At 39.8% G+C, this 26,595-nt stretch overlaps 3 protein-coding genes across 15 annotated transcripts in view; 1 reads left to right on the top strand and 2 right to left on the bottom strand.

The window, feature by feature from the left end:
- The first annotated feature begins 62 nt into the window (after nucleotides 1-62).
- stk24b (serine/threonine kinase 24b (STE20 homolog, yeast)) overlaps nucleotides 63-26,595 on the top strand; it is a 27,438-nt gene continuing 905 nt past the window's right edge. Inside the window, exons 1-13 of one of the 3 annotated variants that reach the window (XR_006925221.1) lie at nucleotides 63-210; nucleotides 610-656; nucleotides 1,915-2,145; nucleotides 2,288-2,344; nucleotides 2,745-2,853; nucleotides 3,254-3,411; nucleotides 3,913-4,098; nucleotides 4,180-4,328; nucleotides 4,425-4,539; nucleotides 4,684-4,746; nucleotides 4,849-4,985; nucleotides 5,085-5,468; nucleotides 18,784-18,814. Coding sequence is in view for 1 of the 3 variants with exons in the window: in XM_046845514.1 (XP_046701470.1) it covers nucleotides 615-656; nucleotides 1,915-2,145; nucleotides 2,288-2,344; nucleotides 2,745-2,853; nucleotides 3,254-3,411; nucleotides 3,913-4,098; nucleotides 4,180-4,328; nucleotides 4,425-4,539; nucleotides 4,684-4,746; nucleotides 4,849-4,985; nucleotides 5,085-5,121 (1,284 nt within the window). In the remaining 2 variants the exon portion in view is untranslated. Of the gene's footprint in view, nucleotides 211-609; nucleotides 657-1,914; nucleotides 2,146-2,287; nucleotides 2,345-2,744; nucleotides 2,854-3,253; nucleotides 3,412-3,912; nucleotides 4,099-4,179; nucleotides 4,329-4,424; nucleotides 4,540-4,683; nucleotides 4,747-4,848; nucleotides 4,986-5,084; nucleotides 5,807-18,783; nucleotides 18,815-26,595 lie in introns of those variants that run through there. The other 2 variants (XR_006925222.1, XM_046845514.1) reach the window with 2 other exon arrangements.
- Nucleotides 6,342-16,543, bottom strand: slc15a1b (solute carrier family 15 member 1b). Of its 3 annotated transcripts, XM_046845482.1 has the most exons (23): nucleotides 16,302-16,543; nucleotides 16,159-16,196; nucleotides 15,960-16,041; nucleotides 15,011-15,152; nucleotides 14,531-14,650; nucleotides 13,562-13,661; nucleotides 13,167-13,257; nucleotides 12,727-12,810; nucleotides 12,511-12,593; nucleotides 12,049-12,135; nucleotides 11,634-11,723; nucleotides 11,481-11,525; nucleotides 11,320-11,352; nucleotides 11,137-11,225; nucleotides 10,952-11,033; nucleotides 9,753-9,869; nucleotides 9,032-9,160; nucleotides 8,841-8,887; nucleotides 8,636-8,743; nucleotides 8,396-8,513; nucleotides 7,709-7,846; nucleotides 7,514-7,621; nucleotides 6,342-7,158 (listed from the first exon to the last, which is right to left on the bottom strand). In XM_046845482.1, the coding sequence occupies exons 1-23, from the start codon at nucleotides 16,306-16,308 to the stop codon at nucleotides 6,931-6,933; spliced, it is 2,166 nt and encodes a 721-aa protein (XP_046701438.1). In that variant the 5' UTR covers nucleotides 16,309-16,543; the 3' UTR covers nucleotides 6,342-6,930. The 3 variants fall into 3 exon arrangements, with proteins under 3 accessions (XP_046701438.1, XP_046701432.1, XP_046701447.1); XM_046845476.1 differs by having other exon boundaries at nucleotides 15,960-16,542; XM_046845491.1 differs by lacking the exons at nucleotides 15,011-15,152; nucleotides 15,960-16,041; nucleotides 16,159-16,196; nucleotides 16,302-16,543 and adding an exon at nucleotides 14,773-14,965.
- The window catches only part of dock9b (dedicator of cytokinesis 9b), a 51,723-nt gene continuing 42,946 nt past the window's right edge, over nucleotides 17,819-26,595 (bottom strand). For 5 of the 9 annotated variants that reach the window (XM_046845406.1, XM_046845431.1, XM_046845404.1 and 2 more), the window contains exons 46-54: nucleotides 26,225-26,347; nucleotides 25,922-26,035; nucleotides 25,662-25,667; nucleotides 22,688-22,834; nucleotides 22,257-22,467; nucleotides 19,357-19,547; nucleotides 19,169-19,269; nucleotides 18,833-18,971; nucleotides 17,819-18,339 (exon numbers count right to left, since the gene is read on the bottom strand). In XM_046845406.1, coding sequence (XP_046701362.1) covers nucleotides 18,214-18,339; nucleotides 18,833-18,971; nucleotides 19,169-19,269; nucleotides 19,357-19,547; nucleotides 22,257-22,467; nucleotides 22,688-22,834; nucleotides 25,662-25,667; nucleotides 25,922-26,035; nucleotides 26,225-26,347 — 1,158 coding nt within the window. In that variant the 3' untranslated portion in view covers nucleotides 17,819-18,213. Of the gene's footprint in view, nucleotides 18,463-18,832; nucleotides 18,972-19,168; nucleotides 19,270-19,356; nucleotides 19,548-22,256; nucleotides 22,468-22,687; nucleotides 22,835-25,661; nucleotides 25,668-25,921; nucleotides 26,036-26,224; nucleotides 26,348-26,595 lie in introns of all 9 variants that reach the window. The other 4 variants (XM_046845425.1, XM_046845405.1, XM_046845410.1 and 1 more) reach the window with 3 other exon arrangements.

Here is a 26,595-nt window from a genome sequence, read left to right as displayed (position 1 = left end):
ATAAGAACTAATATATGGGAGAATTATTCTAAACAGTATTCAAAAGGGGGCGTGTCCTGTTGCTCTTGACTCCGCCCTGATGGCCCGGTGACAGCGTCGGGAAAATGGCGGCGAGCTGCGGAGTGAACTGAGGATGTCAACAGCGCGCTTCTGCTCTCCGAACAACTGACGCGTTTTCTCTTTGCAGGTCGCCGAAACCGCCTGCGGCCTGTAAGTTCAGAAAGTCACAGTAAAGCGGAATAAATTGTAATAATCATTTCATAGCGATGTGTTTCTTTAGAAAAGTGCATTTGTGTTAGCTAACGGTGAACTAGCCGCCTTGGAGAAAAGCGTCCGCGAGCCGTAAAGGAAACTTTCTTTCCGGCACTTTAGCTGTCGTAAAGTATGTATTTAGCGTGTTTATAAAAGGTGGATTTATTATTTTACTTTATTCCTATTAAAAAAACGTGAAAATAGAAGTGCAGACTCGCATCACTATCGCACTTTTAAGGGGAGGGTGATGTCAGGCGGAACTGCTGAACTTGTGTGTGTGTGTGTGTGTGTGTGTGTGTGTGTGTGTGTGTGTGTGTAAGTAATTGATTGATTGATTTGCAACTGATGCTGTTTCAGAAGCCATGGCCCAGTCACCGGTGCAGGGCAGTTTACCTGGGATTCAGGTAAGACCATCTGTCTTCATCACACACCTGAATAATAACCTGTTCTACTCACCAGGCTGCTGATGATCCATTATATCTGCTCACCTTCACCTGGAGTGACTTCTCCAAAATTCCCCCTGTAGCATCAATCCCCTTCTTATCCAAGTGTTGTGTGGTTTCCTCAAGGTATTCAGAGATGTAGAGTTCAGCAGAATGGCGTCATAAATATGCAGCGCTATAAAGCAGAACTACGAGATGATCTCAGAAAGTTTGAAGATTTGCTCTGTTTACATGGACGTCATTTATTTATAAGTTTACGCGCTAAAACAATCCCCATGCGCAGCAATGCAGCGCCTCCCAGCGTTCCTCTGTAACGTGAAAGTCTTCTTTACGACCCGTGTCTCCACAAACTGAGAAAGACTTCGCACTGGATCTTCATCTTCATATTCAGGATGAGGGTGAAGTCTGCAGGAGTAAAACCTGGCGATTAGTGTGGGTGCGGGAGTGAGATCATGTGGGTTTTTCTCCGGCGATCATCATGCACGAGTACCCGGGGGTTGAGCTCGTCGAAGGTCTTCTTGATCTCTCGTCATCTTCCGGCGAGGTTCCTCTGCTCCTGAAGCGCACGTGACGCTCGAAACGTCTCAAACGACTCGTCACAGCGCCGCCGTACGCCGAGCATTTCACGCACTATTTCACGTTTGTGCTTCGCTCTTAATTACCGTCCACGATGAAATCGCGGATGCGGTAATGCAAGTGGGTCAGGATATCAGTGTCTAAACGGCGCTTACGATGAAACTCTTACTCTCTGAATCCTCCCGGTTGCCTGTGACTTTAATTATGAGGACAAAAAGGTGGAAAAAAACACCACATAAATAAAACATGACATTCGTATGAATTCAGGTAGCAAAAGCATGAACATCCTGTAGACGTAGACTGGGTCCGTGTCCGCTTCCACTGATTCTGCATTTTGGTGACTTCATTTACGTTTTCTTTTTATATATAAATTAATAATTTAATCATAATATGAGGGTCGTGTAGCTGCGCTCTGGTCAGGAGTTTGAAATAAACTGCAACTATATGAACATTGTGACACACCAGTCGTTCTGGCAGGAAGTTAAGCAACTGTTCTGCAATCACACACACACACACACACACACACACACACACACACACACACACACACACACACACAGAGCACTGTCGTTTCAGACCGTTGCAGTTAACACTCGTCAGATGCAGTTTGGGTTGCCATTAACACTGAAACTCCACCTTGCAGAGTTTAAAAGCCGACCCCGAGCAGCTGTTCACCAAGCTGGAGCGCATCGGTAAGGGCTCGTTCGGCGAGGTCTTCAAAGGCATCGACAATCGCACGCAGAAGGTCGTTGCCATTAAGATCATCGACTTGGAGGAGGCCGAGGATGACATCGAGGACATCCAGCAGGAGATCACCGTCCTGAGCCAGTGTGACAGCCCCTTCATCACCAGGTACTACGGCTCCTACCTCAAAGTGAGTACACTAATATATATATATTTACAGGTCACATGTAGTTTGATTTGATGGTTTTAGTGTTCTGGTAGATGTTATGACCTTTATTTGCATTTCTCGTCTCATTCCGTCTCATCCTGTCTCATCCTGTCTCTGGGCTCAGGGCTCCAAGCTGTGGATCATTATGGAGTATCTGGGCGGAGGATCAGCGCTGGATTTGGTGAGAAATGACCTGGTGCTAGATTTAGTGTTTAGGGGGGGAAGAGGGTTTGTTTTCTATGCAAATAAAAATGAATATTAATACTGATTTAATTATTCATAGTTAATATTTAATTTCCATAAAAATGTAAATCTCTGTGTGGCTGATTATAGCAAAGCACTCAATCAAATATTAATTACCACACGTCTTTCTTTCTTTCTTCCTTTCTTTCTTTCTTTTTTCATACCCTTCATTCTGTTTTTTCCCTTTTTTTTTCATCATTTCTTTCTGTTTTCCTTTCTTATTTTTGCTCCTTCTTTCTTGCTTTCTTGCTTTCTGACCCTTTATTCTTTTTTTCCTTTCCCTCTTTTTTCTTTTCTCACACTTTCTCCTCCCTCTTTCTGTTTGTACTTTTTCACAGTTGGAGCCTGGTGTTCTGGATGAGGTGCAGATCGCCACTATCCTGCGGGAGATCCTGAAGGGCCTGGAGTATCTGCACTCTGAGAAGAAAATCCACAGAGATATTAAAGGTACAGTTGCCTGATCATTTTTTAGAAAATTGAATATTTAATGTAAAACACACACACACACACACACACACATCGACACTAACAAATTTAAACTATTTAATTCAATTGTTCAATTTATTTCAGTTTAATTTGTGCCAATTTAATTAATAACTCAATTTAATCAATATAATAAAAAGTGTATATTTAGCAAATTTGAGCTTCAAACATTGTGTAATTATTGTGTAATAAACACGTAATAAATGTATTAAAGAATTCCATCTTCTTTATTGGGTTTTTACACTGTGCATGTTTTCTGGCTTGAAACAAGAGAAAATATATACTTTAAATTCCTACATTTGTGTGTGTGTGTGTGTGTGTGTGTGTGTGTGTGTGTGTGTGTGTGTTGTGTTGTGTTGTGCAGCGGCCAATGTGTTGCTGTCTGAACAGGGTGAGGTGAAACTGGCGGACTTTGGCGTAGCAGGTCAGCTAACAGACACGCAGATCAAACGCAACACATTCGTCGGGACGCCTTTCTGGATGGCGCCGGAGGTCATTAAACAATCTGCTTATGACTCAAAGGTCAGAAAGGTGTACGTGCACCCACACACACACACACACACACACACACACACACACACACACACACACACACACACAACGCAAATTATTCCACGCTTGGTCTTTAGGCTAAAATACTTCTTTATTTAGAACATTTTTACAATTTTTTTTCCACTTCATCTCTTTCTACACCTTCATCTCCACCTCCATCTAAACTTCTCTCACCACCTTCAACTCTACCTCTATCTCCACACCCATCTAAACTTCCATCTCCACCATTATCTTCATTTTAAACTCCACCTTCATCTCCACTTCCATCTTCATCTCCACCTTCATCTCCACTTTCATCTCCGTCTCCACCTTCACTTTATTTAAACTTCCATCTGAACTTTCATCTCCACTTTCATCTTATTTCTATCTCCATTTTGACCTCCACTTCATTCTCCATGTAAACATCCATTTCCATCTCCACCACTTCCATCTCCACCTTTATCTCCATCTTCACTTCCATCTCCACTGAAGGCTGATATCTGGTCTCTGGGGATCACAGCGATCGAGTTGGCGAAAGGCGAGCCGCCTCACTCGGACCTGCACCCCATGAAGGTCCTCTTCCTTATCCCAAAGAACAACCCGCCCACACTGGAGGGCAACTACAGCAAACCTCTCAAGGAGTTTGTGGAGGCGTGTTTGAACAAGGAGCCCAGTTTTGTAAGTGTCTGTAGAGAAAGCGTTCGGTTTAACATCATATTTAAATCGTGTACGTGGATAAAAATCCTCTCTCTGGTTTAGAGACCTACAGCCAAAGAGCTCCTGAAGCACAAACTGATCGTGCGTCACGCCAAGAAAACGTCCTACCTGACCGAGCTGATCGACCGATACAAGCAGTGGAAGACGGAGCAGAGCAGACGAGACTCCGGCGACTCAGACGACTCTGACTCGTACTCTGACTCCATTCCTTTTGATTTGCACGTTTTTTTTTTTCCCCTGATTAGCTCACGTTTCACAATCGAATGATTCCCCTCTTTCTGTCTCAGAGAAGCGGATGGACAGGCGTCCGGCGGAAACGACTTCGGCAGCGACGAGTGGATCTTCACGATTCGGGAAAAAGACCCCAAAAAGCTACAAAATGGAGCCAATGTGGACGAGCAGGTGAACATCAAATCATCACATCTTCATGGTCCTTCTCCATCTTTAAACTTCCTCATTTTACACCGTGTGTGTGTGTGTGTGTGTGTGTGTGTGTGTGTGTGTGTGTGTGTGTGTGTGTGTGTGTGTACGCTTATCTTGATGCAGGATGCGTCTCAGAGGCCGCCGTCGCAGATCTTTACCTCAGTCATCACACCGGTATTGACAGAGGTATGGCAGAAGATATCAACACCGAAGTGTATTTCTACATACGTGAGTTATAACGTGTGTGTGTGTGTGTGTGTGTGTGTGTGTGTGTGTGTGTGTGCGCAGCTGAAACAGCGAGGTGGTAACCCCACGATGAAGCCCGACGTGTTAGACGAGCTGGGAGAAGCCATGCTACTCGCTGAAGAGACGTATCCCGGGATCTCTGACGCCATGGTGACGCAGCTCATACAAAGACTACAGCGGTAAATTGTATTATAATTATTATGGGATGCTTTCTTTTTTTTTTTTTTACACCGATTTGTTTCGAGTTTGTTAATCAAACACCCTTCTTTGATGTACAGGTTCTCCAGAGCCAGAACGTCTTCATCTCCTCAGTGATTGGTCGGTTGGGTATATCGGTCTCACCGAAGCCCCGCCCCCCCATCAAGCACCAGGTCAGGGTATCCAGACAGCAGCGTCCTCAGAGCTTCAAATTCTGCAAGCTTCCTGTTTGTTCTGACAAACTTACGGACGTTGATGGAAGTGTGTGTAGCTTGGGCTCACACACACGCACACACACACACACACACACACACACACACACACACACACACACACATACACACACATGCATACACTTGCACTCAGCTGCATAGCAAGTTCTGGAAGCTTCTGCATTATGACATCAGAACCTTTAACGCAACCATAGCATGGCTCTGATCATACAGTCAGAGGTGTCACAAGGTGTGTGTGTGTGTGTGTGTGTGTGTGTGTGTGTGTCCAGGCCCTTTCCTTGTGTAAGAAGATATCAGATCTGCATCAGCTGGACTACAAAGAGTTTGTATATTGTGTGTAGTTTAACACACACAAGGATTATGGATTCCCCCCCCCCAAACAGATCACTGTGTACAGAAGGCCACGCCCCCTGCTGTAGATATCGTTAGCATTCGATGACCTCCCGAGCGGCCGTTTCTGAGATCACTTTGCCTTTTATATGGAATGTACGTTTCATTTTGCGGGTTTTCTTTTAATATAAAACAAAAAAACTTTTATGATGAAGTCATAAAGAATCATTTTTACCCAATCACTTTTCAGTGCCGCGTTTCTTTCCGTATATGCGTCAGATCAGAAATTTTTCTTCAAAAGAAATACGAAAAAAAAAACCTTGATGTTTACAGGTGAGTGCGAAAGTTTGTGTACCCTCTTCTCAAGAAACGGATAATACTTGTTCTGTATCACTTTTCAGGTCAAACTTTTGGATTCTCGTATTCACCAGAAACAATTTTACTCTAAATTATTTAAAAAGATAAAAATAATTTTCATACATTTATAAGTTAAATAAATTAACTTTTTTGCTGATTTTTTATTATAGATAAAGCTTAGCTAATTTTTTTTTTTCTTCAAAACTTTTAATTTTAACGGATTTAAAAAATATTTATTTTTCAAATAAATCATTAAATTAAAGAATTAATATTTATCTGAAAAAATTATTTTTTACAATTTTTACAATTAGCTCATTTTCCATTACTCAGGTGTCAGTTTTTTATTTTCTTGGATTTTCTTTTTTCACAATAATTATGAAAAAAAAAATTGTAAAATAGTTTTTAAAAAAAGGAAAATGGAAAATACATTTTCTTTTATTTTTTAAGGGTCAGTCTTTCGACGGAAGTACCTGTAGATGAGTAAATGAAAGAAAGGTGTTTATAATAGTATTCGCTCGATCGACGCTCAATCAGGGATTTGTTAGCTTTACACTGACGCATTAACGTTAACTTTATATACAAAAACTGACGGCTACAAAATATACACCCAGATACTTTAAATACGAATATTAAATTAGGTTCGATTTCTTCAGGATGAAATCTTTTCTTTTTATCCTTCCAACATGCATAAAGATCTGTGGAAAAATGCATAATATTACATTTAAATCACTTTGGGAGTTCGATCCGAAAACGTGAGTTGCTCCACCCCCTTTTTTTTTCTTGGTAATTTGACAGCTCGATCGCTCGCCATCTTCTCACTAAATGGACACGGATCTGCTCTCCACCACCTTCAGCAGTCCTACTCATCCATTGGACTGGTCCTTAAACCACTGCTTAAAACGATCCTGGCTCCTCAGGGGATTTTAAAAGTTCTATATATATATATATATATTGATTTTTTCTGCAGCATTAGGAACGTGTGTGTGTGTGTCGGTGTGTGTCGTGATCAGATCTTGGTCTGTTTGATTTCGTTCGGATTCGTTTTCTCGTTGTCTGAGGTGCACACGGCGTCCGTATTCATCTCCAGCTGCTTCCTGTTCTTGTCGTCGGGGTCGTACTCGGAAAACTGCTCCTCGATCTCGGCCGGGTCGATGTAGGTGTAGTAGTGAGCCATGCCGGAGAAGATGATGCACACGCACAGCAAGAGTGACGCGAACAGCACGTATTCGGCCCACTGTGGAAAACACACACGGTTAATTTCACGTTTGTCAGCACAAAACATTGCTACCAATCACATACTTATATAAATACATACTTTTGAAATAATACAAATTCCAGCCAATCAGAAGCTAGTATTCAAAACTATCGTGTGTTTAACGCAGTTTCCATGAAAGTGTTTATATAAAACAATTGCCGTGTTATTACAATAGTAATGAAATGTACGCTTACTAGTGAGGAGTAAGCACTAGTGAGTACTAGTGAGAAAATCATGAATAGATTAATATATGATAGATGGATCTGTGATGGATGGATGAATCCATAGACGGATGTATTGGTAGTAGTATGATATGAAGGTAAAGCATCCGTACCTGCTCAGGAAGTTGTCCTACTTCAGCTACAATCAGGACGATGATGTTCCCCATGGCGGTGGTCAGCAGCCAACCAGCTTGAAGAACCGACTTCATGTTCTTAGGAGCCTGAAAGGGGTATAAGGTACAATCACAGGTAAATTCCCTGGTGTTCTAAAGTGTGGTGGAGAAGCAGAAACGACTGTACGACTGTACCTGTGAATAGGAGAACTCGAGACCGGTGACGGAGAACACCACCTCTCCACACGTCATGAGGAAGTACTGAGGGATCTGCCAGGCCATGTGGATGGTGTTCGGCTTGATGTCTTCGAACTGTTTGATGGTGCTTGCACACTGTCATAACACAGACACACAATCTGATGAGTGGTACAGTGATTTCTCCAGTTTTCACGCCAGTGTAGATCAGCTGTGTTTACTGTATGATATTGGTACATTGGGGTTGCCAGATCTGTGCATAAAAACTCACTTGAAATCTTCCCACATCTCCAAGATTGCAATTTTGAAGACGCCGTATTAAAACTGTGCGTCAAGGTCTTAAAATATCTCTATTTTCCATACCACGTGTTTGCACATAATAGACCTTTGTTGTTAGGTGTAAAGAAATTCAGATAGATATTGACAAATAAATACGTTAAATCTTTTTTTGTTTGTGGGGAAAATTTGTTCTTAAGCCTGTATGAATCTTGAGATTTATGATGTTTGAGTTTTATGATGTTTATAAGGATCGTGATTGAATATTTCCTCATATTGTATCATATATCATCCACATTACAAATCCCCTCAACCCATTGAAAAATACACTCTAACCTGGCAACCCTGTGAACCATTTTTTCAACGCCTTTAAGGTGTTCTTTGCAACAGCTGCAGCAGCTGTTGACTTACTTCATTCCCGAAGTTGAATGTGCTCGGTATGAACAGTGTGTAGGAGCTTCCAAAACCCAAGTTTATGGAGTACTGGCACAACCCTCTTGTGGCCTGATCCGATATGATAAACGTGGTTCTGAAATCGAGAGAGAAGTTACACATCGGCGCGTTCTGTGCGAAGGAATAAATCATGCAGTGTTTTGGACTGTTAAAGGAATCTAATCAAAGAAGAAGTGCAGATTGTGGAACAGTACTCACGTGCCCTCTGGGAACTGTGTGTAATTGGAGAACTCGAAGTGACCCACGTTTCCTATGTCTTTCGATCCCGACTTCACGTTCAGCACCGAACCATAACCGTTTACAAATCTGTTCACCAATCAAAAATCTCCAGTCAAAAACTGTCCGGATTGTAGAAAACCAGTTGTTCAGACCAACGTTATATTAAAACTAACAATACACTGACCTGATTTCGTTACTGCCTTGTTCTGGTTTAGTGTTTGAATCTTCTGACTGAAAACATGGAGAAAATAATTTATTATTAAATCAACAAAAATACAATTCCAGCTAAATTTACTCACTAAATAAACAATTTAAATTAATAATAATTATAGAAATGGTTTAATTATGATAATATATATATACAATCTCACATACCCGTGCCTCGACTCTTGTTGCTGTGAGCAGGAACGTTTGACGATCTCCTTTCAGTAGGTCATAAGACTGAGATTGGTTTCCAAACGATAATTCCATTGTGTCTGTATTCAGGGTCGTGTAGCCATAGGACTAAAACAGATAAACAGCATGTTGTTTATTCTTTTATCCTTTGTCTATTTTTACTGAACGGTAGCTAAAGCTAAAGCTGTCTGTGATGGAACACATTCAGGTTCTTCCTTCAGTATTAAAAGTGAGACATGGGGATGTGGGGAGATCCCGTTGGCTAGTATTAGCAGTGAACTTCCGAACCCTGTCAGAACTTCAGTCTAGCTTGTTACCTTTGAGATTATCAGGAACATTTATGAAGATGAGCTAAAAATCCTGTCAGAGATGCTGTCAGGCTGGTTATTGTACACCAGCAGACTAGTGTCAGTGTTGAGTTTATATATAATCAGCGAGTTTGTTTTATTTCTAATTTCTTTTATTTGTACTGTCTAGTTAAGGTTATCGATTAATCTGATGTTAGCATTGAGTCTGTGAAAAACTAACGAGTATCAATCAAAGATAAAATATTCTGTCTGAAATACAGTCAGGCCATTAGATACTGTTAGCTAAGGTTAACTGAACAGGACATCAAATTGCTCTCAAATATACAGCTTTTGTTAGCTAGCTGGCCATTTATTTTTTGTGATAAACTCATAGAAATGAAAGGAAAAGACACCTGGAATGCCGGAATTTCCTCCGACTGTCCATTCAAAGAAATACTCAATGTGCTGTTCTCCAGGTTCAAGAGCTTCACCTGGGCTTCAGATGCCGAGGGGAACGAGGGAAGAGTTTGCTGTAAAAGAAGTAAGCGCATATAACGTCAAAACCTGCAGAACACGGCACATGGAACTTATATCTGGAATATAATATACAGTAGTAATGTTAGGGTTAAACAAATACATTTAAAACCTTCATTTTTTAGGTTTGGAGTGTGGCAGGATGAATCTAAGTACACATCTGTGTAAGTCTTGACCTCCATAATACATGGTGTGAATTTGGTGAAAATCATTGAACATCAAATTTTTTCTCAAAATACAGCTTTTGTGTTTTTAGATTTTTTGTGGAAAAATTCAGCGTTCTCCGATTTTTACCAAATTAACAGCATATGTTAAGAAGGTCAAAACTAACTGAGCGATGTACTTAGTTTCATTCTGACATGCTCCATTGCTGATATCTGAGACCTTTTGTATGTGGAAATTTTCCATTGCGAGATAACTGGTAAATTGCCACGATGAAGCATCACTTTTTTTTCTCTCAGTTGAAGTTAATCAGAAAAATCTACAGCTTGTTCTGTTACTGAGAAAGCATACAGCATGAACTCCTCAGCAATCAGGGGATTATCAGCAAAATCTGTGATAAGTTTTTATATTATTAGCTTGAACCTGTACTTTTTATTGAGTGCAATAAAAAGGAAAAGAGAACCTTGGACCTTCCTACACTACATTATAATATATTGGAATGAATCTCCACTTTGAAGGTTGATAGAATGAAAATAAGTAGACCTTTTTGTTATTCTTGATCTTCCTAATGTTTACTGTAAATGTAACAAAAATCTGAAAATCAGTTTTTTGTTTTTTCTACTAAAATGTTGTATACATAGTGGACCATCTCCCTAACCTAAAGTGTAGAATTAGTAAAAATTTGAGAATGTCAATATTTCTACAAAAAAAACAAACATTAATATGTTTATTTATTTTATTGGTAGAAAATTTGACAGATTTTTTGACCGTTTTTTTTTTATAAAATTCACACCATATGTTAAGGAGGTGAAGACTAACTCAGGGTGCACTAAGTTTCGTCCCGTCATGCTCCATTGCTGATATCTCTGTGTGTGTGTGTGTGTGTGTGTGTGTGTGTGTGTGTGTGTACGCTTACATCGATCTGAATCTGCACCAGTGCCGCAGCCACAAATGCCAACGCCGCCAAGAACATACCTGTGGTCATCTTTTTCAGAGGCCTGTCACGGTCACAAGAACAATCCACAATCACAAACTCCATTCGTCTATCATACTCATCTTATTAAGAACAAGGACAGGTAGGTACCCAACAGAAACACTCACGTGAAGTTCAGACCACATTTCTTGATGAGAGGGTAGATAAGGTTGTCCACCACGGGGACCATCGCCAGGATTAGAATGGGGTTCACAGTCTGCAGGAAATGAGATCATGATGGGATTAAAATGAATTATGTAAGATGATTTGTAGGTCTTCAAGTGCGGCCTGAAATCAGTAAAGATCTTTACCTGCATCTGATCCGGCTGCACGGTGAAGAAACCCTGAGGAGAAAAAGCATCATTACCATAATATATCAGACATGCTGTGATTTATATTCATTATTATTATAAAATATATAGCATTCAGCAGTAGGAAAAAAAAGGTTTGATGAAATAACTTGAGAACTTACAAAGTTGCCATTCATGGTGGTGGCCTGCAGAGTCCAGCGAGACCCCTGAATACAGAAGACAGGATAGACTGTTTAAAACATGTGTCTGTGTGTGTGTGTGTGTGTGTGTGTGTGTGTGTGTGTGTGTGTGTGTGTGGGTGTGTGTGCCCTGACCTGCTGGTCAAACAGAGCCCAGAACATGGGCAGTGGGATGTAGAGGAAGAGAACCTTCACCACCATCTTCACCTGGGCTATAAGCAGTTTCTACAGATAAAAACAGTGTGGAGTATTTAAAAAAAAGATTATTTTTGACACAATATGCTTTTTATGTTAACATTTTTTTACAAAAGTAGCTCTAATATAGTATAGCATGTATACAGAATTTAGCCATTAGTGAGGACCAAATTGTCCTCACAAAGATAGGACTGTGTCGTGTCCTCATAAACGATACATTTAAAAAAAAGCAAACAAACAACCAGACCTAGATTTATGTATCTCCTGTAATCATAAACTATAAACAAATTAATCATAAATATAGAAAAATGTGTGTGTGTGTGTGTGTGTGTGTGTGTGTGTGTGTGTTACATACGTCGTATTTCTCTTCAGCCCAGTCCATCCAGTGCTCCCTCTTGGGGTAAGAGCTGCTGCGGTGCTTGAAACGATTCTTGATGGCAAACTGTTAGAAAAAACTTTATTATTATTATTATTATTATTATTATTATTATTATTATTATTATTATTATTACTATTATTAATATGCTCAAAAACCCACAAACTACAGCTTAAATCTTTTTATAACTCTGGAAAAAATGAGCCTCTCAGTTAAAAAATTGTTAGAAAATCACATGAAAAACGTTGTTGGACGCTTCTAGTCGATAAGGAGATCTAACACCACTTCCAGTGGACATGAAGATACAATATAAACCCCATGACGTGAATTTATCAGTTAAGCTCGTAATATCTACAATTGGACTGTGACGTGGAGTTTAAATGATTGAATGCAGAAATGCTTAGTGCTGATGTGTTTCTGTAATTTCACTGTAACACTCACCCCAATGCACTTGCACACCTCCAGCATGATGTTGCCTTTGGGTGCCGCTTTGACGTACATGCTGCTGCCCAAAATGAACACCACTACACACACACACACACACACACACACACACACACACACACACACACACACACACACACAGGAGAGAAGCTAGGGTTAAAAGCAGCCCACATTTGAATAGCAGATTTATGAATATAAACTGAGATGACCTACAGAGAGCGACGGCCATGAGAGCCGCGGGAACGCCGAACGCCAGCGGATAACATTTCTGCTGGGAGTTGATGCCACATTCCTGAGCTGTAGGAAAGAAAAAGAGGATGTTTAGGGTTTAGGGTTTAGGGCTAGGGGTTAGAGTGTGGAGTTTGGGATTAGGGTTAGGGAATAAGGTTTAGGAGTTAGGGTTAGGGGTTAGCGGATAATTTTAGGGGTTAGAGGAGAAGGTTTAGGGGTTAGGGTTCTTGTCATTGGTTACGAGAAAAGGTTTAGGGATTAGGGTTAAAATTAGGGGTTAAGAAAAAAGGTTTAGGGGTTAGGGTTTGGGGTTAAGGGAGAAGAACAATTTATAGAGTCATTTAAACCCAAATCCCAAACACACACACACACACACACACACACACACACACACACACACACACACACACACACACACACACCTCTGAGGATGGGTGTGATGACGGTAGAGAGCAGACTGCCTGCATTAATGGAGAGGTAGAAGATGGAGAAGAAGGTGCTCCTCTGTTTCTCCTGCGTCAAAAAAAGTCAAAGCCACGAGAACTGTAAATGAAGTTTGGTTTATAGACTCTAACAGTGTTTTATGATGTAATGGATTTATGACGGCGTGTATTTATTGATGATGATTTGTGCTGCAACACTCATCAATAATAATCCTTAATGTGCTGTTTTTAAGTTTTATGATGTGACCCTTGTGCTCTAAAAACAATCCACTGGTCCAAAGTACGCAGATAAACTGAGGTTTTTCAGGATCAGTGCTGCTGAATGAAATGTGCAGTTATGTGTAGTTTAAATGGTTAACTAGAAGCTTACGAACCTGATGGTCCTCGAACTGATCCCCTCCGAAAGCAGCAACACAGGGTTTGATGCCTCCAGTCCCAAAAGCAATAAGAAGCAAACCCACCATGGACAAAGCCCTGAATCCGAACAGACACCAGACGTGAGCGTGAAAACGTTTTTATCTTTTACAATTCATGGTGATTAAATACAGCAATTTAACTGGTCACTTTTTTTGCTTCAATGCTTTTACTGCCTGGATTCATCAGAGATGTACACGTTTATCCATCTATCCATCATAGATTTATCCATCTCCCTATCCATCCATCCATCCATCCATCCATCCATCCATCCATCCATCCATCCATCCATCCATCCATCCATCAATCCATCCATCCATCTATCATAGATTTATCCATCTACCTATCCATCTATCTATCCATCCATCCATCCATCCATCCATCCATCTATCTATCCATCCATCCATCCATCCATTAAAGAGCCATCCATCCACTTATCCATTGATTCATTTATCCATTATAGATCCATCCATCCATTCACCCACAATAGGTCTATCTATCCATCTGCCTATCCATCCATCCATTTATCCATTCATTATAGATCTATCCATCTACCTATTCATCCATCCATCCATCCATCCATCCATCCATCCATCCATCCATCCATCTATCTATCTATCTATCTATCTATCTATCTATCTATCTATCTATCTATCTATCTATCTATCTATCTATCTATCTATCAATAAGTGAGATCTACCTGCAAAATCAACATGGCTAAAGAAAAATAATTGCTTTTTGAATTACTGAAATAAAAGAAATATTTTTCCCAGAGAATTCTGCTCAGGCGAAGAGAGAAAACAACAATGCTGATGTAAAAGTAAATAAAATTAATAAAGATATGCAGTTGCTCAGCGTCGCCGATGGTAACGTAACACAATCCCGTCCAAATAGAGGTCATGTTAAGTGCTGAAGCAGAAATAACTCACACATGGAGGGTCATGTTGTCAGGAGAACCATCATGGTTCTCGTCTGTGATGTCGTGGATGGCGCTGACGGCCATGACTGCCTGTCCAATAGTGTACACAATGGAGAGATACACTATGGTCCTGGAGAGAGAGAGAGAGAGAGAGAGAGAGAGAGAAATAATTTCAGTGCACATGATTGTATCAGACGTCTTTGAATGCGGTAGATTGAAATCTTCCCTTTACTTGAACTTGGAGACCCAAACCTGTTCCAGCGTGATAATACCCCCAAAAGTTCCATAAAGATCTACTTTTCATAGGTTGGATTTGGTGGAAGATCTCCTGCTATAGAGCTCTAAAAATTGAACATGAATTTATTCTTCATGCTGACTGCACCCCAGCTCTTCTCACCTCACCTACACCAGCACCTGACTTTACTAACACCCTTAATGAATCTCTTCCCAGAACACACACACACACACACACACACACACACACACTCACTTAAACTTCCCCAGCCAGGAGTCGGCGATGATGGCTCCCAGGATGGGTGTGAGGTAGCACAGAGCTACGAAGGTGTGGTAGATGGTGGTGGCCAAGTCATCATCCCAACGCAGGAAGTAACGGAAATACAGCACCAACACAGCTACAGGGAGAGAGAGAGAGAGAGAGAGAAAACATGTGAAGCTGAAAAACTGACAAAACACTCACACACAAAATACACACACACACACACACACGTGCGCACATATCTGGCAACGTGCCATGAATTGAGTTTGCATAACGCACAACAACACACACTGTCAAAAAGGAACTTTGTAGAAATAAATTGATGAAACACAAAAATTTTTTTTCTTTCATTTACTTAATTATTTAATAAATATTTAAATATTTGTTTCATTTTAAATTAATTTTCACTTTACATTTTTTTCATCCTCATCTTTTAATTTTCAAAGAATTAATATTCTGTCATCCTGTCAGAGAGACAAACTGAGACAAATGCTGATACATATTAAATAAAAAAGCAAAAATCTAAGAATAAATAAGTTACTAGCCTTTACAATTACATCTAGTCCCTTTGATGCATTTTCCTTTTCTTTTCTTTTCTTTTCTTTTCTTTTCTTTTCTTTTCTTTTCCCTTTTCTTTTTTCTTTAAATTTCTATAATTTTAATTTCTTTTTTATCATTCTCTTTTCTTTTTTTTCCTATCCTTTATTTCTTTTTTCTTTTCTTCTCTATAATTTTCTTTTCCATAATTGTTTTATTTAATATTTTCTATGCTTTTCTTTTCCTTTCTTTTCACACAACCTTCTTTACATTTTGTTACATTTAATCCTGCACATTATTTGTAGTTTAAATTCGTATGTAGATTCAATTTCATCCAAAAAAAAAAAACCCCTGGAACCTCCAACTCCATCTCCCAGATTTGTATTTCTTTTCTTTCCTGACTTACTTCGCATGCCATAGTAGGAAAATCGTTCGCAGAACTCGTTCACGACGATGAAGAAGATGCTGAGAGGGTATCCACAGCACTCCTGGAAAAAAAATGAAAATACAAAATAATAATCATAATAATAATAATAATAATAAAGAATCATTTTCAAGGCATCACTGTGTGCACTGTATAGATTTTATGTTTGAAATGTTTTTACCTTGGATTTGGTTTTCTGCTCTTTTCCCTGCTCTTTGTCTATAAAGCATATGACAAAGTGTGTTCAGATTCGATCTTCTATACAAAACCCACAAGATCAAATAACACACTCGAGTGTTGGAGATCATCACCTGGCTGACTCACCTGCCATGTTTCCTGTTGTCTCTCCTTTTACTCCTCACTGAGCGTATATCCTTTTAATGCAGGCTCGTTTGTCCAAACACCACTCACACACACACACACACACACACACACACTCACACACTTCCTGTGCTCTGAGAACCTGGGGGAAGTAGGTAGCAGGGCTTTATATATTACCTGCATTATAAATCCTAATCAGGACTGTGGACTGTGGCCCTCATTTATGGCTCAGCGCATCTGTGTGTGTGTGTGTGTGTGTGTGTGTGTGTGTGTGTGTGTGTGTGTGTGTGTTTGTGTGTGTGTATAGACTGCTTGTTATTACACTATAAATTTAAAAACATGTGATAAACATGTAGTAAATAACATTGTATTAAATCTAATAACATTGAATAACATTGTAATAAATCTAAGGTTGGTCATTGGGGTGCACAAACTTTTGCACCGTACGTTACATTGCTTTACATAGTTGCACTTTTGTCACTGTAGAACATATTTATGGAATTGGATCTAATCTCACGCTCGGACAATATCCGATCAGATGTCAGACTCTTAGTCCTTGACGTCACGTCCAAACATCACGATCGCTACCAGGAGACGGATTTCCTTCACGAAATGCATCAAGATGCCGATCGGCTTAATGGGACTCGGATCGTCACGGAGGCTTCCAACATTTTTTTTAAAAATGCTTGTAAAAATTCACAATATTGTTGAATGAGATTGTTATTATTACAGGACGTTTTCCAGCTTAATGTCCGATTTCACACAAATCTACTGGTTTTCTCTCAATAAGAAACTTTTAATAATAAATCAAGTTTTATTTTCCATGACAGAGCGACACAGGAGAATTTTGGGGGCAGGAATTTAAATATCGAACAATGTTTCATCGATATGTAATGATTCAGTAAAGGTTTATTCCGTTCTCATTTTCTTCTGTAAATTACAAAGTTAATGTTTTTTATGTTTTTGCATCATTCAGGGAAAAATCTAGGTTTCCAGAACATGATGATGAAAGGAGTGATGTGGTGGTAGACAAGCTGACACTCCTGGGGCCCCTGAGCAAGGCCCTTAACCCCACAGTTGTATAAGTGAGATTTGTGTAAGTCACTCTGGAATGCTGTAAATGTACATCTCAAGACTACCAAACTTTTCTGGAGCAAAAGGTCAGAAAGCTCCACCTGAGTAACAGCTCATGAGTCCTCCAACAGGATAATGATCCAAAACCTACTGCAGCACCTGCTATAAAGCTCTGACCCTAAACCCTATTGAGCTGGAATGAATGTGAATGCTGACTGCACCCCAGGCCTCCTCACCTCACCTCACCTCACCTCCATCAGTACTAACAACCTTGTGGCTGATTGAATCTCCACAAAAGCTAATGGAACTTCTTCCCAGAAGATTAAATGGAGACTGGAGACTCCAAAAGATTCACATCTGGATCAGGTGTCCACAAATTTTTGGCAATACAGTGTATGAGTTGAAGTATATACACTGTAATAAAACTCAGTCATTTGAGACACAACTGTAGAACAATTCATATATTTTTTATTTTTAAAAAAGGGAAAAAAAGCATCGAAAACATGAATTTTTACAGAACAGTTCGGATTCAAACCCAATGTGTGAAATAAAAACCGCTTTGGATACAAAACCAAATGCGAAGACGCGAACGCAAAAACGTTTACACACACACACACACACACACACACACACACACACACACACACACTGCATCTCGTCTTACTCTTTGGCAAAAGATATGTGAATAAAATAAAAAAATGACACATTAAGACATGAATATTGGAATATTGCACAGAGCAGCGTTTTCTCGTTCGCTTTTCATGCTGAGAACGAGGGAGACTGAGGCTGCTTCCTGTCCTCCTCAAATCTCTGTTTTTCCTGTTTTCCTGTTAAAAAAGGTTCACCCTGAGGAGGCGGAGCTCGGGAATCCGGGGAGGGCGGAGCTACCGGGGCTGCCGCTAATAACCTTGAAGATGTGCAGCGAATCAGAGAGCGAGTTTCTCGTACCGCTTTCCAGAGCAGAGATCTGGGAGGAAGAAGATGGTGAGATCGTGAAGGTTTAGAACTTGTGTGTTGGAGAACAATGGGATTTATTTATTTTTTAGAAAGAATTGAATGTTAATTATAAAGATGTTTGTTACCATCCGATCTGCATGTGGGAGGAGCACAAAAACAGAGCGAGAACATCAGAGTTAAAGCATTAAAACATTCAAATCCAGTATAATGAGAGGAGCTAATCTGAGATAGTGTGATGGAATTGTGAATGGATTCCAAAGCAAAAGAACCTTCATGTGAAGGCAAAATTTCATCTCCAGCATCCAAAGACGTTTTGTACAATTGTGTAGCTCCAAATTTGGGTAACAGTTTGGAGAAGAACCACATATGGGTGGAAAAGTCCTAATACTTTTGGAGATAACATGCAACTGAAGTCAATTAAATTCTCCCACTGCTATTATCTTTGTTGTGGAAGTGTGTGTGTGTGTGTGTGTGTGTGTGTGTGTGTGTGTGTGTGTGTGTACCTGCTCATGCATGATAAGTGACAGCTCCCTGGTCAGATCTCTGTAGCTGGCCTTCATCTCGTCATGATACTCCTGCTGATCCTCCTTAATCAGTCTCTCATTCACGCTCAGAGCCTGGCCACAGGCCTCCACAAACTGCCTACACACACACACACACACACACACACACACACACACACACACACACACAGTCATGTAACCCTATTTGGACAGGATTAGTTTTCACATGACCATGTGGTTTCTGAGCAATCTTCTTGTGGTCTTTTTGTTTGTTTTTTTCACACAGATGTCTGAAGAAGACGTGTGTAAGGATCAGGAATTTCAAGAGGAACGTACCTGAAGACCTCTTTTAGCTGTTTGACTTTGTTGTCGGGGTATTTTTTTGCACAGGAGTCGTTGAGAAACGCTCTCGCGTACGCCAGGGGTCCGGCGTTCACCTGACCAGAGAAACCACTGATGAGTTATGGATTAGTGTGTGTGTGTGTGTGTGTGTGTGTGTGTGTGTGTGTGCGTAAAACTCGCACCTGCACGCTGATGCTGCCCTGCAGTTTGAGCTGCAGACGGATCATGTCCACCTCAGCAGCTGAACTCAGAGATTTCAGCTCCGTCACTTTCACGCTCATCTCGTCTATGGCCACTTCGATCGGACTGAGATCTGTGTGGTGCTGATACATCACCGCTATACGCTTCTTCACATACGGGAAACACTGAGTCGCTGAGAGAGAGAGAGAGAGAGAGAGAGAGAGAAGAATGAAGACAAAAAAGACAAAACATGAGACAGAGAGACAGAAAAATGAAAGCGAGATACAAAAGGAGGAAGAGAAGAGAAAGAAAAGACAAAAGACAAACCAGAAGAGAAAGAAAAGGGGGAGAGAGAGACAGGGGCGATAGAGGAAGAAAGAGAGAAAGAGACAACACAGAGGGAGAGACAGATGAAAAGATAGACAGAGAAAGAGACCGATTGTGATAAAACAAATAAAAGCGCAAACTGAGATAGAGAGGAGAGAGAGAGAGGAAAAAAGAAAAGAGAGACACAAGACAGAGAGAGAAAGAAGCAGAAACAGAGATGAAAAGATAGAAAGTGATAGAAGAGAAAGACCAAAGGGGAATGAGACAAAATGGAGAGAAAGAGAGAAATGGAGGCGAGTAAGAAGTCGTTAGTGGAGAAGGTTCGGTAATTGAAGGTTTTCTCTAATCTGGCTTCTGATTGGTGCATAATCGCGGAATTTATTTAGTGATGTCATAGATTGATCTTGTCCCTAGCCCCGCCCCTAAATCCTTTTTTAATACAGAAAAAGTAAACATTCGTGTTTTTTTTTTTTATGGAATTCCAAAATACGGGAAATTTACAGAAAAACTCGAACCCGTCCACATATAACACTTCTTCTTTCCATAAAATCTGACGCACTGAAGAGATTTAAATAAATTATTTAGAAAGAAAAAAAAACAAACATTGTGAACGTCGTGAATAAATGTGTGTCGTGTTGAAGGTTTTAATTTCGCCTCTTATATATTGATTTATTTATATTTACTAAAGATGGTTCATTAAATTAGTGGCGTTAAAATGCGTTAACGTGTTATTTACGTCTGAATATTTACAGCCCTGATTTCTTTAAACATTTGTCCTATTGGATGTGAGGAAAAACTATCAAACTTCCAGTCACGTGAGTGAGATGATATAAAGAACACGATGTCCTGATTATATAATTAGACTATAAAACTTTCTGTTAAAGCTACAGATGTGCATCTGTGTGTGTGTGTGTGTGTGTGTGTGTGTGTGTGTGTGTGTGTGTGTGTGTGTGTGTGTGTGTGTTATGTTCTGTACATAAAGAAATCATTACATTTGTAAACTTTGGTACTTAAAAATCAATTTGTATTTGAGAATCTCTTTTTAAAACAAGATTTGAAATGAAGGTGTTTTCAGTACAGGGAGGCACGTGATCACTGAGGTCCGGACCCGCTGACGTTCAGGCTGCTTGTCCTAATCAGTGAAAGATAAGTGGAGGTGGAAGCATAGCCAGGTCGTATAATAAAGCTGGAGACTATTATTAAGAGTGTGATTAGTTATCAGCACATGTGACATTGGCCAAAAGTTCAGGGACGCTGAGTGAAGAACTGAAGAATGCAGCGCAGAAGATTTTCCATAAGATGAAATAACTGTGAAGGGGAAAGAAAATGGACGAGTTTTTGGAATTTTATCCATTGCATTATAATTAGTTTAAAGTTAAATGTCTGGAAAAAGTTTGTTGCTGTTGTTAAATGATTTGAAATTAAAGTATATTTTTTGCAGGTTTATGCATGTAAGAAGGTGTGAATGTGGGCGTGTCCAGTCCAAGGTGTGTTCCTGTGTAACATCAAGTATAGGATCCACTTCAGTCTCTTTACAGGTGTGTTACGGTACGATATGGTGGTGAAGAACGTCCCAGGATGAAGCGTTTTAATGGTTTAAGGCCTCACACGTAGCCGTGATTATAACCGTATACAGTACCATGTTCACGTCCCAGCGTTAAGCAGTTAAATCCGTGACTGATGCCTTCAGAGCAAAATGGACTGAATGGATCGAATCACTTTATTTTCCTTATTTATTTTACATACGGTTCATTCCGCTGCTTCAGATCACACCCAGAGATAAAGTAGTGCCATAAGATTACATTTATTTAAATGAGTTTTAATAAATAAGTCTTAAAAGTTGAGACATTATTAATGAAGCTGTTGGAGTTTCCTCCTGGTGCTGTTTTTTATTCTATTTCTCATTTAAATGCTTTCTTTTCGTAAATTTCATCTTGTGCCTCCAGACGTTCCACCACACGTCAAACACCTCCATGGAGCTCAGAAAGGTCATTGAGAAAATGTCTACAATCGCTGTCTTACTCTGTATGGGACTGAAACTGGATGTTACTATGGTTGACGGAGTTTTAAGTAGCGCAACACCTGAGCTAGCAGCCAATCACAATCCACTATTTAAACCTGAAATTCCAGCCAATCACAATCCACTATTCACACCTGAACTTCAGCCAATCACAATCCACTATTTAAACCTGAACTTCCAGCCAGTCACAATCCAGGATTTTTACCTGAACGTTCATCCATTGACAATCCACTATTTAAACCTGAAATTCCAGCCAATCACAATCCACTTTTCACACCTGAACTTCAGCCAATCACAATCCAAGATTTACACCTGAACTTCCAGCCAATCACAATCCACTTTTCACACCTGTACTTTCAGCCAATCACAATCCACTCTTCACACTGACTAGGATGTAAATGAGTTCTAAATGGTTGTATTATGTCCGGTTGCTTACTTAAAAATAAACATAACGAATCCTACAATTCAATGATAAATGATCTGGAATCCTGGAGTTTAGAACTGAAAGAGTACTGAATACTGAAGCTGGTGTGATGGGTGATGAGTGGGACTCACTGGTGAGGACGGTTCTGCGCTTGCACTGCTCCTCCACCCCTCCGTGTTTCTTCCCGCACTCAGTGAACGGCATCTCAAAGACGAAGCGGCGGATGTTGTGGTTCCTCTCGAAGTCGGTGCGTCTCTCCTCCAGCTCCTTGTCCTCCAGGTAAGGGGTCACGTGGGTCACCTGGATGTAGGCAAACTTGGCTTCTAGGTCTTTTGGATTCACCTAAAGCAGTAATATGGATTGGAGGCTTTTTAGTCTTTATGATGGTGTAAGGAGACACTGTGTTACTTACATACACTTCTATAATCAGTGGTGAGCAGTAAAGAAGAGTAAGATAAAAAAGATTTGTTAAATGAAATAAGATAAAACCCGATTAAAGATATCTTAACTATAATAATCGCAATAATGATTGAATTAAGGACCCCTGTGTGTAAGATCTTACCCTGCCGGAGTCCTGGATCATTTTGACGTTCTCCTGGCCGAACTTGTCCGAGTAGAGCTTGAGCAGGCGTTGTGAGATCTCCGACAGAGGCGTAAACTTGGGTTCCTTATAGATATACTCTTTCCCATCTTCATCTTCAAAGAAACCCTAAAGGTTTTGAGAGAATTTTATAATGGGTTCATAATAAAATGCATCACAGCCAAGACACGCCAAGCACCATGCTAATATCCAAATCTGCTGATCAGAGCGGACAAGAAGTGATACAGATGAAGATGTTTGGAACAAACCTAACAGACTTGACCTGATTATCTCAGGCTCAAGGCCTTTTTAATACACTATATGGGCAAAAGTCTGTGGACACCTAAACATCAGATTGGCATGTGCTTCATCACCATTCCTCATTTAGTTCCTATTCGCTGTTATAATAAGCTTCATTCTCCTGGGAAGATGTTCCACAACAGTTTTTGGAGATACATTCAACAACAAGGGTGTTCGAAAAGTCAGGTACCGATGGAGGTGAGGTGAGCAGGCTTGGGGTTGAAGTTAGAGCTCTACAGCAGATCTTCCACCAAATCCAAACGATGTAAAGCATATCTTCATGAAGCTGGCTTTGTGCACAGGGGTGTTGTCATGCTGGAGCAGGTTTGGGGCTCGTAGTTCAGGTAAAGAGAAATTTTCATGCTACAAAATCTATACAATTGTTTGCCTCCATGTTTGTGATAACAGTTTGTGGAAGAAGTCTGGAAAAGTTAAGTGTCCCAATACTTTTGCCATACAGTGTATATCACTATATGAAGAGTTGGTTTGGTGTGTCAGCGCTGTTATACACCGCACACAAAAAGGGGAGGTGAAAATGCTGAAAGCTGAGCTCATGGACATTGAGAACCTCTGAGAAACATTCTGTTGATCAGCTCCGGCACGCTGGAACTCTGGGTAAACGGATTTTCAACTGAATTCGACTGAAGTGTGATCATCAGGATGCGCAAATACATGAGTTTTTACAGCTTTATAACACAATTCCTGTCGATTCTGGACGCCTTCAAAGATATAGAAAGAAAAAGGTTTCAAGGTTCAGACGGGGTCCAAAAGTTTGAGTTCTTATTGAGATTTCGGTTTCATTTTCAGCAGGAAATAAAGATCTCCTGATGCTCCTCGATATCCGAGACTTTTTACGATGATCCTCGACTTGTATCGCTGGAGGAGCGGATTTAAATCGGATCTAAATCGGATCTAAATCGGATCTAAATCGGATCTAAATCGGCTCGTCAGGTCTACACAAACTTGTCGAGATTCCGTGTCAGCAAAAACTGGACGTACCGAACACTCAGACTCTCTGAGACGCGTGCAACCTTTCTAAAATTTTACTTTTCACAAGTTGTTGTTGTTTTGATCACTTGTAATGAAATTGTAGCTCTCAGATACGGTTTCTCTGTAACATGACAAGCTGTGATTGATTTCCTTTTAACATCAAAAATAATTAAATAACACAGAGGGAAAAACTTTGACGTTTATAGCTGCTGTAACATAAGTGAGAACACGAATCAGGTTAAGTGTAATTAGAAATGGATAAAAGCGATGACGAGTCACAGTAATAAATAGCGTGGCTTACAGTAAGAGTAATAAAACACTTCAGGGAATGCGTTCAAGGGAAAATAATCAGCTGCTATTTTGCAGACAGGATCACTAGGAGTTAACCACGGAGGACAAAAAGTGACTGAAAGTTAAATAAATGTAAACTTTTGTAAACAAATACCACAATTAAATAAACAAATACCCCATTAAAAAAAAAAACAATTACCCCAATAAATCAAATACAGCAAAAAAGGCAAATACCTCGAATAAATAAACAAATGCATTTGTAAACAAATACCCCAATAAATAAACTAATACTTCAATAAATAAACAAATACCCCAATAAATAAAATAATACCCCTATAAATGAATAATTACCCCAAATGAAAACAAATACCCCAATAAATAATTACAGCAAATATATTGATAAATACCTCAATAAATAAATAAAAAATTACCTAAAATGTTTAACAAATAAATAAATATATAAATAAATAAATAAACAGATAAATACATACAATGATAAATAAACAAAAATGAATAAAAAATAAATGAAAAATAAAAAACTGATACTATCCCCAATTAATAAACAAATTAATTAATTAATTATAAATTAATAAAAAAACAATGTGGAAATTTAATTAATGGAAATATAAAATAAATTAAAGGCATTCGTTTAATTCTGCCCTTATTAACTAACCAAAAATATATATTTTTCTCTAATGATCTATTTATTTATTGGTTTATTTACACTGAAGTATTTTTTTTGTCCTTTATAGCTAACGAGATGGCCATTGGTGGTTATTATTATTATTATTATTATTATTATTATTATTATTATTATTATTATTATTATTAAAGCAGGTATGTAGGATATTCCGTGTGCTGGTGAATGAACATGTTTTAAAATGAAACCCATCTGTCCGATCTAACACTTGTTGGTTTCCCAGCACCGCAGGTTCTCGCCACCTTCCTGGAAAACAGCGTCTGGTTTATGGTTGGTCTGAGTGCCGTGTCCTGTAGGTCTCTCGAAATGTGCGCTTGTGTCTCCCTGCATCATCGCCATCATCATTATTACGCACCGTCGCAGGCTTTCAGAAGCAGTAATGGGGATCCAAGCAAACACTTTCACTCCGTCCATAACCTCAGAGTGCTTTCAGCAGCGCAATACTTTCATGGGCCATAAACCATAAAGCATTAGCATAAAGCCGCGTCTGGAGCGCGCGCTAAAGCAATGCTTCTGTTTTTAAAGCGCGGTGGAGTTTCCGCTGTGTTTGCATCACGAACGTGTTATGATGCGTTATGAAAGACAAGGAGAAGAAGCTGCTGTTTGAGAAGGTGAGCAGGGGAGGCTACAGATTAGCCACACACACACACACACACACACACAGGAATCACTTACCGCAGCCTTATGGAAAGAAGAGAGAAAGCAGAGAAGATCTGATTAAACCTCAGACCCCCAAAAAGCTTCAAATCAGACATGAGCAATCATGCCATCATGGAATAAGTGCTTCATTCCCATGCATTCTACAAAATTATAAAAAACTCTACTGTTAAATTATAACGAATAATTGCTCATTAATTAACTGTTTATTAACAGTCAATTAACAACATTCATTAACATTCATTCTGTGCTTTCATCTTTTATAAATAATGCTGTACCTGTCCAAAAAAAGCCACTCTGAAGAAGGTTCCCAGAAGCCTTTTCCCAGAATGCATCACTTCTATGACCTTGGTGTAAGCCCGGTGCAGCATGTCGTACAGGTGAGCCAGTTTCTGCATTGAAAAACACACCATTCAAATACACAATTCTATTAAAGGTCCTCAGGCGTCATCGCGGTTGCTCAAACCGATATTTATTTGTGGAAGGAGTCTCCAATGCGAGCGCTTTGCAACAGCCAGAGGTCACGTGTGTGTGTGTGTGTGTGTGTGTGTGTGTGTGTGTGTGTTTTAGACTGGGTGTACCTCAAAGTCTCTGCGCTGTTCGTAAATTGGAATGAGGAGTTTATAGATGTCCGAGATCAGCTCGTAGCGTTCGGCTTTCCACAAGCCGTTAGCGCACTCCTCTAACAACTCCATCAGTACCTCCTGAACACACACACACACACACACACACACACACACACACACACACAGGTTGAACTTTCAGCACGGAGAAACAAAAAAGAATAAGAATACACGCACAATGGAAATGCATGGAACAACACAAGTGTGTGTCATTAAACACACGTTTAACACGTTTAAGACTCCAATATAAACACACGTTTAACACGTTTAAAACTCCTATATAAACACACATTTCCACAGTTTTTGTGGAACAAATTCAGCATGGTTTT

The sequence above is a fragment of the Silurus meridionalis genome, chromosome 1 (assembly GCF_014805685.1).
Source record: "Silurus meridionalis isolate SWU-2019-XX chromosome 1, ASM1480568v1, whole genome shotgun sequence".
NCBI classification, from domain to species: Eukaryota; Metazoa; Chordata; class Actinopteri; order Siluriformes; family Siluridae; genus Silurus; species Silurus meridionalis.
Note: the sequence above shows the minus strand (reverse complement) of the source record. Positions and strands in the feature narration are given on the sequence as shown.